This window comes from Meriones unguiculatus, chromosome 10 (assembly GCF_030254825.1).
Source record: "Meriones unguiculatus strain TT.TT164.6M chromosome 10, Bangor_MerUng_6.1, whole genome shotgun sequence".
NCBI lineage: Eukaryota > Metazoa > Chordata > Mammalia > Rodentia > Muridae > Meriones > Meriones unguiculatus.
This window is the reverse complement of record NC_083358.1, coordinates 49,695,679-49,712,380: the sequence shown is the minus strand read 5'-3', so window position 1 is coordinate 49,712,380 and position 16,702 is coordinate 49,695,679. Positions and strand designations below refer to the sequence as shown.

General features: G+C 43.0%; 1 protein-coding gene and 1 long non-coding RNA gene across 8 annotated transcripts in view; one reads left to right on the top strand and one right to left on the bottom strand.

The window, feature by feature from the left end:
- Nucleotides 1-12,765, bottom strand: part of LOC132656862 (uncharacterized) — a 185,240-nt gene extending 172,475 nt beyond the window's left edge. For 4 of the 6 annotated variants that reach the window (XR_009594636.1, XR_009594634.1, XR_009594639.1 and 1 more), the window contains exon 1: nucleotides 12,625-12,765. This is a non-coding gene — a long non-coding RNA (uncharacterized LOC132656862). Of the gene's footprint in view, nucleotides 1-3,769; nucleotides 3,872-8,171; nucleotides 8,292-12,624 lie in introns of all 6 variants that reach the window. The other 2 variants (XR_009594637.1, XR_009594635.1) reach the window with 2 other exon arrangements.
- A 183-nt stretch (nucleotides 12,766-12,948) lies between these two features.
- The window catches only part of Negr1 (neuronal growth regulator 1), a 727,040-nt gene continuing 723,286 nt past the window's right edge, over nucleotides 12,949-16,702 (top strand). For both annotated transcript variants that reach the window (XM_060392439.1, XM_060392438.1), the window contains exon 1: nucleotides 12,949-13,511. In XM_060392439.1, coding sequence (XP_060248422.1) covers nucleotides 13,354-13,511 — 158 coding nt within the window. In that variant the 5' untranslated portion in view covers nucleotides 12,949-13,353. The remainder of the gene's footprint in view (nucleotides 13,512-16,702) is intronic.

The following is a 16,702-nucleotide window of genomic DNA, read 5'->3' as shown; positions in this document are numbered from 1 at the left end:
AATATATGAATAGTTAGTAATCTTCTTGAAATTATAATACATGAAACATGACATATACAGTCTAGACAACTTTCATCCCAAGAGACTCCTTTTTGTTGTGAGAAGACAAATGGAAATTCTTTGCTATCTAGAAGCTAGCAAATGCACTGGGTGTTCAGGATTACAGTGTAGCTGTGAACCCTTCGCAGGCTGAGCATTTAAGAAAAAAAAATTCTGGGATGACATACTTCAGTTAGCAAAAACAGTGAGTCAGAAGTGGAGCTACAGAAGCCAAAGGCAATGTTAGAAAATTTAAAAACTTCCTCAGAACTGTGGACTTTGATGGATTGTGCCTTTGTTTTCATTTTGGCAGGTACTGTTATCTATGTGCTGTTTTATAGCTTGAATGGTACTTCTATTGTGGAGTCTGTTTTGTTGAGGTTTGGGTGCCTACTGAAGTCCAGGGGCCCGTTACATCATGGGAAAAATCCTACTGTCCAATGATCACTTCCCTCATTGTTTTTATCTTATTTGACCACAGTGATGATCAAGTGCATGCTAGTGTAAGCCAAATGTTGTTTATCCTCCCTGATGATTTAGAGTTAGTATTGGGATTTTAATAGGTGGCTCTGAAAGCCTTATTTATTATAAAATTCAACAGAATCATTTATGCACTTTTAGATGACCATATCTCAGAAGAGGAGCAGAGAATTTTTGACAAAATCAATATCAGAAGAGAAAGCAAAGATAGTAGCTGCTGACCATGTCCCATGCCTCCTCAGTCTCTGTCTGAGGCCTGGGTTTATTCTTATGTTTGAATTCTGCCATACTCAAATATATAATTAACAAAGTCATCAGGATTTAATCTGGTTTGGACAGCTTCAGTTATACATAAAGGGACATAAATATGTATTGTCTTAAAAGGGCTTTGTTTGAGAGCCTATCGGTCTGATCCTGTGGAGCCATTATCAAGACCCGGAATAGACTTTGCTCTGGCTTTGAATTAGTACATTGCCCAGTCCACTAGGCTATGCCTGGAAAGCAGCTGCTGTAGTCTTGCAGAATGCATAATTTCTCCTGCTTTCCCTAGAGAGAAAAATGAGATACACTATTAAAATAATGCATCCTCTTAACATAAGATATTAAAATACACTAACCTACCAGAAGAACAAATGGGACTTGGAAAATTAGAACATGTATAAATGTAGACTTTTCTGCTCTCTGATTTCGGATCACTGTCTCCACCTGATTGCTCATACTGTAGTCAGATATTTCAGATTCAATCAAGATGTGTAGATCAATAAAAGCCATACAGCCTCCCTCTCATCAGAATGGACAGAGAACTTCCTTAGCAGTCCCAGATTCCCATACCAGAACCTCTGCTCCTTTTTGTGGGCACTTGATATTTTTTTTCAGTCACTTGTAACTAACATTTTCTTCTTTTAAAGACAGGGCAAGGGAGTCAATATGAGATAAGAGTTAAGTGAAATACCTTTTGCCACAGAGCTGGAGTGGTGTCTAGTACACAGTAAGGGCATAGAAGTGGTATAGTTCCTTGCCTGGTCCTCTGCTTATAGTAAATGTCAATTTTCCTTATGTATTTGACTAGAATATGCCTTATAATAATAATACATAGTGGTCATTGACCACTAACTAGGTCACAATAAGCTACGTGTTGTGTGGTTCATAACAATGAGCTTTTAAGGGAGAGGCTGGAGCCGCAGGTTCTTTGTGAACTGTTAGATGTGGGTTCTGGGAACTAAACTCTAGTCCTCTGCAAAAGCAGTATGCACACAGCCTCAAAGCTCTTTAATGCAAAACGATCCACAGCAACAAAGCAAAAACAACAATAGCAACACACCACACACACACACACACACACACACGTGCACACAGAGGCTGATTATATTTTTAACTGCCCAACTATGTGCTGCCCGCAAGAAACTCACCTCAGTAAACAAGTCTAAGGTAAACAATGACAGACAGTGAAGGAAAAACAAATGCTGTATTGAACTATAGAATCCAAAGCAAGATAGGACAGCTATACCCATATCCAATAAGACAGAACTCAAACCAAATTCAGCCAGGCGAGAACATGTTACTTTATTTCAATAAGAGAACTCTTCCAAGGACTATCCATAATCTATGTGATGAGACACTGCCTGCACATGTTGTTCAGCACATCCCCAACCTAAGTGCCCATCAGCAATGAGTACATGAATGTCATGCAATGTATAGAAATGGTGGGGCAGTACTCAAGGATACAGAAGAAGAGAATCTTGTAACTTCATGAAAATGGCTAGGTATATAGGCAATTATGTTCATCAAATTAAAAGGGGAATAAAAAACAAAAAGATGACATGAAAACAGAATATAGACCTTTAAGTTAGGAAAGGTAATGGAGGTGGGAGAGTGTAATATGAAGAGCTATGAAAAGAAAACATAGTGTGTATGAGAATGATCTAGTAAAAATAGAACCTGTGTCCTCTCAAATCCTAAATATTCTAAAATATTCAGTCATACACAAGGACATGTTTATTACTTTCATTATTTCGGTGAGTATTTCTAGACTTTCTTCCGTGTGTGTGTGTTGAGTGGTATGGAAGGTGGTAGCAGTGAGCATGATGACAAAGGTCTCAAATGATAAAGATTATTATGGCCAGAGAGTTTTCCTCCTGAAATCCCTATACTGAAGCCTCACCCCAGTGTCTGAATTTGTACCAGAGCCATCAAAAGGGCTCTAAACAACTAGGAGTCCTTAAGCACTATGTTCTGTCCCAATAATGGATGGAAGGCCAATACTGTTCAACACCAAATGAAGAAAGATGCAGTAGAATGTCAGCCTGTAAGCCTGTAAGATCTGTTTCTTTGACTGTCAGTCTCCAAATGAAGAAAAAATTACATTTATCTGCTTCTTAAAATTTGTTGAAGTCATCTTAAAAAAATAATATATTACTCGTAGTTGAGGGGTTAATATGGTTGAGTGACGTCAGAGCCTGCATTCTGAGACATGTTGAAGATTTGCATGGTTCCTCCCAATAGAGTGTGGTCCTGGATAGATATGTGGCAGAATAATTCTGTGTGTTGGAAAGTATGTGCTTGCTTTTTGAAAGCCGATGAGTTTCTGATTATTAGCCAAGTTTTGGGAGTACCAAGATTTAGAATTTTCAAAGTTGCAGTAGAAAATTTAACTGCTTCATCATATCAGAACTCTCTTTTGTAGGAAGAAACCTTACCCTTTTAATCCATGTAAGGTCCTCAAACATACCATATATATTTCAGATACAATCCTTTTTTAGTGTGGAAGCAGTCACAGTCCCTTCCTACCACCTTTGCCATCCCCTCATACACACAACCAAGCACAATATGCCACATGGAATAAATATGTTTGATATAAAAAAAAAAGATGGCTCTGAAATATTAGGCTGTATGCAGGCAAGGGCTGTTTGGACATGGATATCTAGTTAAAACAATTCTGAAATTTTAATTTTGTCCTTACCAAAGGAAGTAAATATTTTAAAAATGCAGACAAGAATTTATTTATTTTTCCTAAAAAAGAAAACTTTAGACATGGGCCACCTATACAGCTCAGTAGCTAAAGGTGCTTGCCACCAAGACTGATGATCCATGATTGATCCCCATGACCCACATGGTAGAAGGAGAAAGCTGACTCCGTAAAGTTTCCTCTGAGGTACACACATTAACAAGCATGTGCACACATTAAATAAATAAATAAACAAACATATATCTAATAAAAATTCTCAGATGTAATACATTATCAATAAAGTACCTCAAAGCTTTAGCCTAGGGAGATTCCTGGTTGTAGAGTGTTTAGCAAGACACAAATCCCTGGGTTTGATCTCTTGTACACCCCTGGTCTCTCAGCATTCCTCTGGAGGTAGAAGTAAAATAGTTAGAAATTCAAGGTCATCTTCAGCTACACAGCTACTTTGGGGCTAACCTGGCTTACATGATACCCAGTTGCAACACTGCCACCCCCAACAATTTCAAACAATGTTTTGAAATCTTGTATTATTAATAGATAAATCAAAGAATGATAATTTACTGTTTAATTTAAATACAAGAAATGAATACTTATGCACAAAATGTTAAAACAAGCAAAACCTGTTGATTAAGTAGGTTTATAATACTTTATATCATAGATGTGACAGACAAATTATTTAAATGCATTTTTTAACTCATGTTTATCATATGCAAAATGATTTACTATGACCTAAGTGAGTTAAAATTTGCAGAATTTGCCACATAATTTGTCAATGGAGGTAATGATTTTGAAAATTTTTCCTCACAAATTTTTGTTTGCTTTGGCTTAAATTCTCAATTTGTAATCTGATTATGATACTTCTAATTGCTTCTATAATTAGATGATGGCAATTGTTCTGCAGCTCACAGGTTAATTGAGAGAAGTTGCTAGCCATCCACAGCAAATCTATTTGGAATAAGTCCATAAGTGAAACCGAATAATAATAACGTAAATGTCAACCATGTGAGGTCTGATTGTGACGACAAGTCCCCAGCAGTTCCTCCACTTTCCACCAAAAGTTTGTGGAAACAATTCATCTGAAAATTTAGTTCTAGTATTCAAAAGCCATATGAGGCCACCCTGGAAACTAACACAATTATGTACAAATTTTCCAAGTGAGTCATTTGAAAAAGCCAAGATGTTTTTTTCCCAATATTTCAAATTTTATTCATATATACATTATACTTCTTTTTTCTCTCTTTTTTAATTGATTACAATTTATTCACTTTGTATCCCCCCTGTAGCTCCCTCCCTCCGACTGCCATCCTCCCTCTCCCTTCTCCACACATGCCCGCCCCCAGTCCACCGATAGGGGAGTTCTTCCTTCCCTTCCTTCCTGATCCTAGTCTATCAGGTCTATCAGGACTGGCTGCACTGTCTTCTTCTGTGGCCTTGTAAGGCTGCTCCCCTGTCAGGGGGAGGTGATCAAAGAGCAGGCCAATCAGTTCATGTCAGAGACAGTCCCTCTTCCCATTACTATGGAACCCTCTTGAACACTGAACTGCCATGGGCTGCATCTGTGCAGGGATTCTAGGTTATCTCCATGAATGATCCTTGGCTGGAGTATCAGTCTCAGAAAAGACCCTTTTAGGCAGAGTGCTGGGAACCTTATGTAAGAAGTAGAAAATCCTAAGACCTGGAGAGGGCAGGAGCTCCACAAGGAGAGCAACAAAACCAAAAAATCTGGGCCAAGATTGTTTTTAAACAATAACCTGAGACACAAGAGCATTTGGTAAAATGAGCAGCTCTCTGCTTTCTCTGGAGAGATGGGACAGAAAACCATCAAGCGATCTTGATGGACTTCAGTGTTTGCTCCCTAAGTAACAGCAAATCACATTACCTGAAAATCATCAAAGATCAGGAAAATCAGTTATAACTCATACATCCAAATAAAAGCGGCAGGCCAGAGTGAGTGAAAGTTCATGGTAACAGTTACAGAAATAAAGCACATTACTTTTTGTTCAAAGTTATGATTGATGTGTCTTATGCAGAAATTGTGGGTTCTATGCAAATATTACCTAAAGTGAGGACTTTTGTCTAATATGAAGCTATTTCAATGAGCATAACTCCAATGTTTGTTGAGCTCAATAATAATGTCTAAATATTACACATTGTAAATAGCACATGTGAATAAAAAAATAATATGTATCAGAATATAGTTGTTTGTTTTTGTACTACAATTAAAATTGTAGGTGAATTTTAAGTACTGTTATGCTGATGAAAATTTTTGACATTTATTATTTTTAATTCATCCTTGTAATATATTGTCAGGAGCCATGACTCCAGCGGCCTGCTTTGATATTTAAATCTAGGTGGAGAGATGGCTTTTAGGAGGCCTTTACAAATGACAGAGAAGAACTTGCAAGTCCATCTCCTTTTGTTTGTGACAGCAGGTGGGATAGCTTGTGAGGGTCACACCTCTTCCTCAGGCTCCTTGTGCAAATTAACCTATTGTCCTGAGATGTTTTACTGGCTGAAAGTAACTCCTCACAAAATAAAGTGGTCAGAGGGCTGGAGGCAGAGGAGGAGGCAGAGACTTGAGACTTGCTGCTTGCTGCAGCAGCCTGCCTTTTGCTGTGGCTGTCGAGTCTGAACCTTTAAAAAAGTTTCCTGTGTGTTGTGTGTTTATTTTATTAATATTAATCCTCACTCCCGACTCAAGAACCGTTAGACTCTGCTGGCTGGCTCAGGCAATATATACAGACCTACATATCACAGTTCAGTAAAATTCTACCTTGGGAAAACATAAATTTGGGTGTTGCATAGAAGCAAAATATCTTACAATATTTACAAGAAACAACTATCAAGCTTACCCGTGTTTAGGGACCCTATCCAGGAGAACTAAAAACTAGAGAGTTGTTATTGCCGGACCATGAGTGAGCCTTCTCTGTTGGAGAGGCCTGTGCTGACCAAGGCCTGCAGCAGCAAACCTAAACATTCAACACTTAAGTATAGTGTCCATCAGATTTTCCTGGAAGGAACCCTGGAGACTGTACAGTATTCGACCTCAGCCTCCCAGAGCTGACAGGGAGATAAAGACATAGTTGCATTGGTGCTTCTTCATGGAGTGGCAGAGCACTAGGGAGAACAGAGGCTCTGTCCAGTCATTCTCTAGTTCACAGTCAGATTGCAGATATCTTTCGTCCTGGAAATACTGATTTAACGCTTTGCTTCATCATTCAGAAAGTGCACTCTTTCGTGTCTTTCTCATTGTGGGCCTTTCCTGAAGCAGCAAGGTTACTACTGAGTCATTGTGAACTAGAGCTAATGTGATGGACATGAACCAAGTAAGGAAAGCAACAGAAACAAACGAGTACTGGTGATGATGATAATGACAATGACGGCGATGATGACGATGATGAAGATGACAATGAGGACAGTGATGACAGCGGTGATGACAATGGTGAAGGCCATGATGACCTTAGCTGGACATCACATATTTTCTCTGGAGACAAGTTCTGGGTCTGCTCACCCTGAGCCCAGTTTTATCGGTTACTTTTTTTCGTGCCATTGCCTTGTAAGAGTTCTTTCTAAATTTTGAGTATCATTCCATCACCAAATACGCAGACTGAAAATACTTTCCTTATTCTGTAGGCTACTTTTCCATTTGGATAGTTTTCAGTCTGAAAGCTATCTGGATTGAAATACTGTTGTTATATACTTTTGATTTTGTCCCAAGACTTTGGTGTGGTATCTCGATCACTTTCAACATGAGTAGCAAAACAATCTCTCTCCACTTATTTACAAGGGATAAAGATGGGCTCAGGTCCTGTGTTTAGAAATTTCATCCTTCCAAATTGATATATTTACACACTGTAAGATAAAGGCCAACTTTATTCTGCTGTATGTTGGAATTTGATGATCTGAACATTACCTGTTTAACTTTGAGGTACCATTGTTGAAACTTAGCTTGGTGTATTTGTTTAGCTTATTTCTAGATAATGTATTGTTACAGCATTTAATGTACATAACTGCACCATAGTGTTTTCACTGGCACAGGCTTATGACTTTAAAGTTAGGTGTCAGGCCCCAGACTTGGTTTCCATGCCCAGTGTTTGTGAGTTATGGTATTTTATTGTTAGCTGACTTAGTACAAAATCACGGGAGACTGAGGAATGTGTCTCTGACGGTGTTTCAGAGAGCATCAACAGGGAAAGATCCATCCTGAACGCAGGTGGCAGGATGAGCAGGCTGGAGCTCTGGAGGCTGCAGAAGAGGAAAAGGCAAGGCAGCTGGCAGCAGTATCTCTGCCCTCAGCACCAGCCAATGCAGAACACTGCCCCTTCCTGCCAGGACTGAGCACCAATGTGCTGTGGAGGTAATACAGAGAGAGCTTTGGTGGTGTTTGGGTGCAGGCGACTCTCTTCAATCTTTGTAGAAATGGATACACAGCTTAATCTTCACTAAACTTTGCTTCACATTTTTGCACTTCTCTAAAAGTGACTGTTTTCAGAACAAAAGTAAACACTGTAATGAACCTGGTTGGTTATTATAAAATTTGAAAGGTTTTTGATATTGCTCTTTAAATTTCATTCAATGCAAACGTTGGTACATTCATCTTTATGAATATCATAATCCACAACAAGAGTTATAACAATGCAGACATTTCTAGAATTCCTGTTGGGCTGAACTTGCCACAGTAACTTACTTTTGAACCTATTCAAAATAGCCATGGTTTTCATATTCCTCCTTTATGAAATCAGGAATAATAATTGAAGACTGCCAATTCCAGTCAAAATTCCTTAAGGTCACCCAGGAAGCTCTCCTCCTTCACAGATGCACAAAGACATAGAGATTGCAAAAATAAATGAAGGGAAGATGTAATCCTCAAACACAGTAAATACACTGAAACATCTCTACCTTGAGGAAGAACTTTTTTAAAAACTATGATATAGAATAATAAAATAGCACACTTATTTGAGAAAATGTGATTTTATTCTTTTTATGGTACAGCTGAAAACATCAAATTTGATGTTTTCATTTTAATTCACATAGTGTATGTTCCTACAGACTTTTGGACGGGAAGAGATCATTCATAGAGTTAAATGAAATTATTGCTTTTTGTGGAACCCATGAAAACATGTAACAAAATGTAGGTAAATCTCTCATCTTACAAGCAAAAAGAATAAAGATTTAGCATTTGGGAATGTTTTCCTTCAGATTCCCACATAAACTCTTTGTAGCATTTCCTGGAGAACATAGGGAGCTTTTGGTGGTAGCCTGGGAGCCCTCCCCTCCCATCCCAGTAGCAAACAGACCTCTGTGCCTTAACTCATTGTTTAGACTGAATGACTGCAGAGGTCAATAGCTCCCTTCCCCTGGATTCAATATTCATTTCTCAGGCTGCCTACCCTGCAGGTCTAATGTCAGGAACACAGAGGCCAGAGGCAGCTCTTCCTGGAAGGCAGCTCATCACTTCAGAATCTCTTTTATTCAGAAGCCATGAAATGATGATTTCTCTTAAAGCTGAGACTTGTCATGTCAAATCTGGTTTAAGTCTGGGAGCCTCTACCCAAACCTACTTCACAGCAGCATTTACCATAGAACCTCACAGGGGCAAAGCACACATTCCAGGCGCTGAGGAGAGCCAGCCACAGTGCATGGTACACACAGTACAGGTGGGACTGTGGCTGTGAAATACTTTATTTGGGGCTTATTATTATATCCTTTCCAGTTGTGCTAACCAGGTCCTTAATGGCTCAGAGCCAAATGGAGCCTGACTTAATGAAGAGCCACTTCTGTCTTTGCAGACTTCAAGGCAGTGTGGGGTGTGGACCATAGCTCTGCCTCATCGTAGGTAAGGAGGAGGGAACATTGATGGATGTTCATATTTGTGACCTCTAACTGAACCATCAGTTCTTAACGTGGAGTGATTTGCTCCTGTGTGGCAGGGTATTTAGTAATGCCAGAGAATGATAGCCCAGTGGACATCTGGCATTGTTAACCATTAACCGTTACTTGCTGAGACTTCCATGCAACTGAACATTTATTTGCCAAGGCAATCCCAGTCACCTGGTTCCTAGGCTCAGAATCTCTAACTAATTCCCTAAGGGTTTTTTTTTGGTTTTGTTTTTATGTTTCCCAATCACTTGAAAATGTGTCAAACTTAAGCCCCTTTAACTCAAAATGAATCACCTGGCAAGCGAGAGAGCTGTTGGCCTATGTCCTGGCAAGACAGTTCCCTGACCGGCTCCGTCAAGAACTATGTGTTCTTGTCAGCTCTTTCAATTAGTTTCTAGGTCCTGTCCTGACTAAAATTTTTCATACACAGAGAGTTGATGTTGGCTTTACTCACCATTGATAAAAACAAAACAGTTTATTTCTGTCCTTTATTTTTATAATGACAATCTCATTTGCACCATTGAATCCTAAATGAAAACTCCAAAGAAGTTTTAAAACAGTGGTTAAAATTGTAGGTCATAGGGCATGAAGAAAAAATGTAAGTCAATGGAGAATTTTCTTCCATCACCTCCCCTGTTCTAAACGAACTCCATATTGGTCATCATGATTCTTCAAATGTAAGAACGTGAGGTTTAGAAACAGCAAAGTGCATGCTTACACAGTAAGAGAGGCTGGCTTTGTCAGTGTCTACTATTTCTGTCCAAGGCCCCATCCTGTTACAGCCACCATTCAGGTGAACACAGCATGGCTTTTTAGTTTAACACTAGGGTTTCCTACCTTTTTCATTTTCTTACTTGATTCTGTTCCAGAGTTTCCTTAAAAGTAGGCAAGAATTCCAGGATTTATATCTCCTCTGGGAAGAATTCTGAGACTTTGGAAGCAAATGCTGGAAGCCATGAAAATCTTCTCAGACATGAACCCTGGGAAGGGTCAAGGGGAAAACCTCCCATAACAAGCTTTGAGGTTAATCCTCCATTTCTCTGTTTAGTCAGAGGACAGCAGCAATGCATGAGGCAAGAGCAACTGCCTGACATGCATTCTTACATTCTTTAATTGTGACAGACTTATAAACTCCACACATCTATCAGCCGGGTTTCTTGCTTGATTTTATTTGGATTGGTTCTGTAAGAGTTAAGTGTTTTCTGATCATCGAATAGAAGCGGAGACAGAAACCAGAAACAGGAAAGGAAATTCGCTCCTTTAAATAGAAGTGGCTCCAATTTTGGTGCACAGCCCGAAGGGTTGTTGTACATATTAATATTGCTGCAGAGCTCAGGCCGTGGCCACAGAAGTCCCTCCTCCTGCTCCCCAGCCCCCGCACTGAAGATTCAGTCTCTAGGGAAGGCATTTAGGAAAGGATGTCTTTCAGTGGCTTGTACTGGAAGGCACTGGCTCTAGCATCCCTGCAAACAGTATCATTAAGCTTTGGCTCAATGCCAGAGGCTGAGCCTTCTGCCTCCTTTCGTTGGCGTCAGGTTTATCGGTGGTGAAATAATGCCGCATGGAACTAGTTGGCCACGTAGAGGGATGTCAAGTCTTCTAATACCTCGTTTGTCCTAGATAATTTTAAGCTTTATCCAGATTGCACTGCCAAGAATGTTAAATGAAGTACACCAGAGGAGAGCTTTAGGTATCTGGCATCAATATTCGTGGGAGGCTGCCATTTGACAATTATTTCCCTAGCACAGCAGACGGTAAAGAAAAAATGTTTTCATTCATCCGCAAATGACTAACATTTTATTGATGTTTCGAAATGCGGCTGAATACTACCGCACTTTCAATTCCCGAGCGGGTTCTGAGAATTAAGCCTGAATACTAATCAAGTCGGTAGCTCCTGCTGCAAACCCCCGGTTAATTGCTGAGCCTCGCGGGGACTTTTCTGCAGGGAGGTGAGGCTGTATAGAAGCTCTTGGATTAGTCAGTCTGGGTGGTCTCCGGTGATGGGAATTGCTGCTTTTACCCCATCTATCCTTAGACGTGGTGATAAATAAAAATAAAAAGCCACCCTGAGTACCAACAACAGCAACTATGACTCTTGCCAGCCTTATCAAGAGCTCAGTCTGGGGAGGTAGCCGGATGCTGACCCCTGCAGAGATCATTGCTTCAATGCGCTCTGCTCCGTGGCCCTGCTGGCGTTCAGAAAAAGGAGCTCGAAAGAGCACCAGAGAAAGACGAATGTGTTTTTTAAATACCGCTACAGGCGGAAGATGGGGAAAACCAAAAGGGGAGGGTAAGTTATTTCTAACTACTATCTCCCTCCACTTTCATTTTCGCTCTCAAACTCCTCACAGGGACTGGAGCCTCTCTTCTGAACTCAGATTCTCTCATTGATTTGCAAAAGCCTGGAAGAGCTCTAGGATCTTGAGGCTGAAAATGAGTGCCAGAAAGGGAGGGAAGAAAAAAAATAAATAAATAAAACCAAGAGTGGACCATGGGGTGTCCTGACACTCTGCCCTGGCCTGCCCTGCCCGGGCGTAGGCTGGGCTAGCAGGTGCGCGGGGCCAGGCTTGCAGTTTTGGGAGCTGAGGTTGCTGCTCAAAGGCTGCGGGTCCTCCCCATCTGGGAGGTGATGAGGAAAAACAAAAAACAGGGATTCATTAAAACCTAGGAATGCTTTGGCTTCACTCGAATGCTCGAGCCTTCCGCCCAATTGGCTCAAATGGGTTAAACTGCCTCTTACATAACAGGACCGCCTAGCTCCACACAATTAAAACACTTGATTGCAGCCTCCTCCTGCTCTGCATCCCAGCAAGGCCCGCCCATCCCTCCCAGTGCGCCTGCGTCTTGCGCGCTCCCCGGCCCTGCACGCGCCCTGCACACTACATCTCCCTCTCACACGCGCACACTCTGTACTTGCACCACCACCGAACACACACTCACGCACAAGTTAGTAGCAAGACGCACAGAGCAGGGCAGGCGTCCTCCAGAGTCCTCACAGGCAGACTCACAGACGCACTAGCTCTCGGCCGTTAGGCCGGGATCACTCTACTGTCCCCGCAAAGCAGCAGCGCCGCCACAGTCCCTGCACAGCTCCAAAAGAGGGTAAAACATACCCCCACCCCAAGAAAAATAACGGAGGGAGGGGAGAGAGGAAGAGAGGGAGAGAGAGGAGAGCAGAGCAAAGCCTGGCAGTTCATTAACAACGCGATTAGCTAGTCAGCATTAAAAAAAAAAAAAACCATCAAAAAAAGCCAACTCACAGTCTCAGGCGTCATGATGGCGCCGACCCCAAGTTGAGCACTTTAAAGTCGGGGGCCCCGGTAGGCTGGGGGACCTGACTGCACGGGAGGGCAGACCCGGCCCCGGAGCCCTGACAGCCCAGCCCCGGGCCCGCTCAGCTCCCTCGCTCGCGCCGCCAAGCCGGACTAGACCTCGGCGGCGTACCCCCGCCGCCTTAGCTTCCCAGTACCCTTCTTTCCCTCCTTTTGATCCATCTCTTTGGCTCCTCGGCCCCCTCCCTGCCTGGTCCTCCATCCCCGGGCGGGGTTGCTACGGAAACGGCCGCTTGGCAACGCGCGCGAGCCCGGGGGCCGCCGGCCGCCGCTGCGCCCCGCGCTGCCTGCGCCGCCTCCCGCGCTCTGCTCGCCGCCTCGCAGGACGGGAGTGCGGCCGCCAGGGATTAGCCACGCTCCGGACGCGGCCGGGCGCCCCGAAGGAGGTGGAGCGCGGTGCCAGGGGGCGGGAGGGGAGGGAGGGCAGGCAAGCTGCAGACGAGCAGAAAGGAGGCGAGGCCGGGGAAAGAGGGAAACTACGCCCGACAACTAGGGAGGGGGCGAGAAAGAGAAGAAACCCACCCACCCACTCAGAAAAAAAGCAAAAGAGGAAAAAAAAGATCGTGTGGCGCGCCGCCTGGGTACCGGGCAGCCTCGCCAGCAGCAGGGGGTGGGAGCCGACGCTGCCGGAGAGTGAGCAGCCTGGCAGGCACGGACATGGTGCTCCTGGCGCAGGGCGCTTGTTGCTCGAACCAGTGGCTGGCGGCGGTGCTTCTGAGCCTGTGCTCCTGCCTCCCGGCTGGGCAGAGCGTGGACTTCCCCTGGGCGGCCGTGGACAACATGCTGGTGAGGAAAGGTGACACGGCGGTGCTCAGGTAGGGACCGCGCGCCGTCTCCACTCTTGCCTCAGTCTATCTTTCCGTCCCTTTCCCTCTCCGCACCTTGCTTGACACCCAGCGTGGATCCTGCTGTTGCTCTCTAGCAAAACACCACAGCTCGGGCTAGCCGGGCTTGACCCTCCCTGGGTTCCCTAGACCCTGGGCAGGGGGCTGGCCGGGTTAGGGAGAGAGGGAAGCGCGCTTTCTGGGCAGCCCTGGGTGAGGAGTGTGGGGCCGGAAGGAGGGGCAGGTGCCACTTTGGAGCCGGGTCTCTGCTCTGGTGCCAGCGGTGCTCCCGTAGTCTGACAAGTTTACGGGGCTTCTTTCTGCTTCACTCCGCAAGCGACTTTTTCCAACTGCTGGCTCCGTGCTGCATTTATTTTCCCTCTCACTTGAATAGTAAAATCCAAATATTCCTCGTTCAGCTTTTTTCCCCCTTGTAGCTATTTTCCTTTCTTGTTTCTCCTCTTCCTCTTTTTCCTATCACATTCCTCCATCTCCCTGTTCACCCCCCCCATTGCCTTCACTCTCCTGTTTTTCCCTTCTATTCTGTTTCCACTATTTTACACTGCCTTCCTACTTCTACTACTGTCACTCCGGATTCTCCTCGATTCGCCACCTTTCCCTTTCCACTAATTTCTCAACACAGCCCTTGCCTTTCCCCTCTCATCTCCCATGCACTTTTTTTTTTTTTTTTTTTTTTTTGTCACACCCACAGGCATGTTCCAGTACCATTTCCAAAGCCTCATAAATCTTGATTTTACGAGCACGCTCCCTTCTGGCTCTCCCATCCTCTCACACACTGGCACTTCCAAACCCTGTAAGGAACACTCCACCTTCAGATTCTTCCTCTGTATTTAAAGGGTTCACACTCCACACTCACCACACGTGTGCAAGCACACTTCCCTTCCTGACTGTCTTCAGTTTGTCTTCTGTCTTGCCTTATTTTAACTAAGCTTGAAGAGAGGGGTTTGTAATGAAAGGTTTCCTAGACTGTTTTCCCCAGAAGCCACACTGCTAAGTAAGTGTGCCAGGGACTACTTCTTTTCCCTTTGGATGCAAATTGATGGCCAGTGGTGTTTAGAGCTAACTAAGCAGGACTCGCTGCCCTGCCTGGTGCCCTCACTTCCCCTGGACCCACCTACACTGGCAGCCCCTCCTGACTTGCTTTGCCCATCTTCCTGAAAGATCTTCCCTCTCTCCACTGGGTGGTAGTTTGCTTATGAGTACAGACTGCACAGCAGCGGCATAACACATGCATGTCTAAGGTGGGGAATAATGGCATCTATTTATGCCTGCACGGTGCAATGTTTTAAATCTAACGATGTGGGTTTGGAGTATGACTTAAAGCTTTTTAAATGTTTTTGAGGCCAACCTCACAGATAAATTCTAATACATTTCAACGACATGTTTTAACAATCTATTATTCTTGTTATGAGTCTGAGAACACAGAAGTAATGCATTTTTTTGTTACACTGTAGTGGAATAACTTTTCATGTTTGGCAAAGACTAGGGGCGCTTTTTCCTGGAGCAGATGTGGATTAAACCCCCTTTTATTCATGATACAAGTTTCTTTTCAAAGTTTAACATCAGCTTTAGACACAAGCTGAAATTACAGGAACTGAAATGTGTATGTGTTTGAATTAGGGAATGGTTAGTGCGTGGCAAAGCAGCACGATTTTCAGCCTGAAGGACTCGAGCCCTCACACACATCCTCGTGATATGTCTTGGCAATTATTTTACTAACGAGCAATTTAATACGTGGTCAAGGAACTCATCGGGAGCATGTTCTGCCTCCAGGAGACCTTCACCCTGACAGTGCAGATCTCCAAGGCTGTGGAAGGGGTGCCTGCTGTGGGGAGTTTGCTGTGGTCCTTGTTACTTTTAGGCTTCAGACCTCATCCTTTGACCTTTCATAATATTTTAGAGAGCTCTTGGCTCTAAAAACTTCTGAGTGATATTAAGCAATTGCCTATATTTTCAATACCATTTTTTTGTCACTTGAAGCATTTTTTTCTCTTTTTTTATAGTAATTTAATAATTCTAAAGGAATTCTCTAATTATTGAACTTTGAAATTACCCAAGTTTAGGGATGATTTACTATTTATTTACAGGAAATTGCATATTCATTAAAATATTGAATATTGCTCTCAGTTTTCTGTGAATTCTCCAGCATATTCTATTGACTTTGCTCATGAGCTGATACAGGTGGGCTTGTGGGCCAGCAGATGGTGACCACCTCAGGGGACATGTTTTCATTAGAAGTAAATCCATGGTGATAAGTGTGTGTGTGTGTCAAATTATTCTTGATGTTATTCTATAACCCACTAGAAAAGCAAAACTCTACCCTGCAAACATGTGCCCCATTTTTATCAAAGTGTGTGAATTGAATACCTAAGAAAACGCCTAACAGGACAATATGGAAATCTATTTTTATCACAGCACCTTCCTGAAAGCATCTCCTAGAAAGGGAATAGTGAAATAACAGTTATCAAATTTCTCGGAGTGCTAAAGCCTAAGCATGCAAACATGCCAGTCAGTGATGTTGGTGCTCTGGGCTGTTAATGAGGGAGAAGGTCAAAGGTCAGCTGATACACCCTGTCTCCAATGTACCAGGGAGTTTCTTTCTTTTAGAAGAATAACCAACAACCCTAAACTTCCCTTGAGTGGAGCTGTAACACAAAGGAAATCCACAGTGCCGCTTTCCACCATCTGTCACCTTGTGCATGGCCATCACTGTTGGGCTCACCTAGAGCAGATATACAATGAGTTACAGGTAATAGACCAAGGTTTCAGCTCTCCCCTCTGCCTTCCCAGGCCTGTGCACATTGCAATGCACATTCTTTGAACCTCTCAGTAGAATTGTTTGGACCTTCCTGATAAAGTATTTAATGATGCATGTGCTCAACAGGGTAACCTTTACCAAAACTTTGGATCTCAAAAACAGACAAAATTCTAAAGTACATTGTAGTTTTTAAAGACATATTTACATCAGTTGTATAGAATTTGATGCTTTGCCTACATTATCCTAACAAAGTTTGTTAACTGGTAAAGGGGAAGGTGTGCATGTGTGTGTGTGTGTTTTCTCCAGTCTTCAGGTTGCATTTCTTAGTATGAGCAGATCTGAGTCATTGTGTTGTCTGGTGGCAAAGCAAGGGAATAGCAAAGCAAGAAAGTCAGTGACAGTG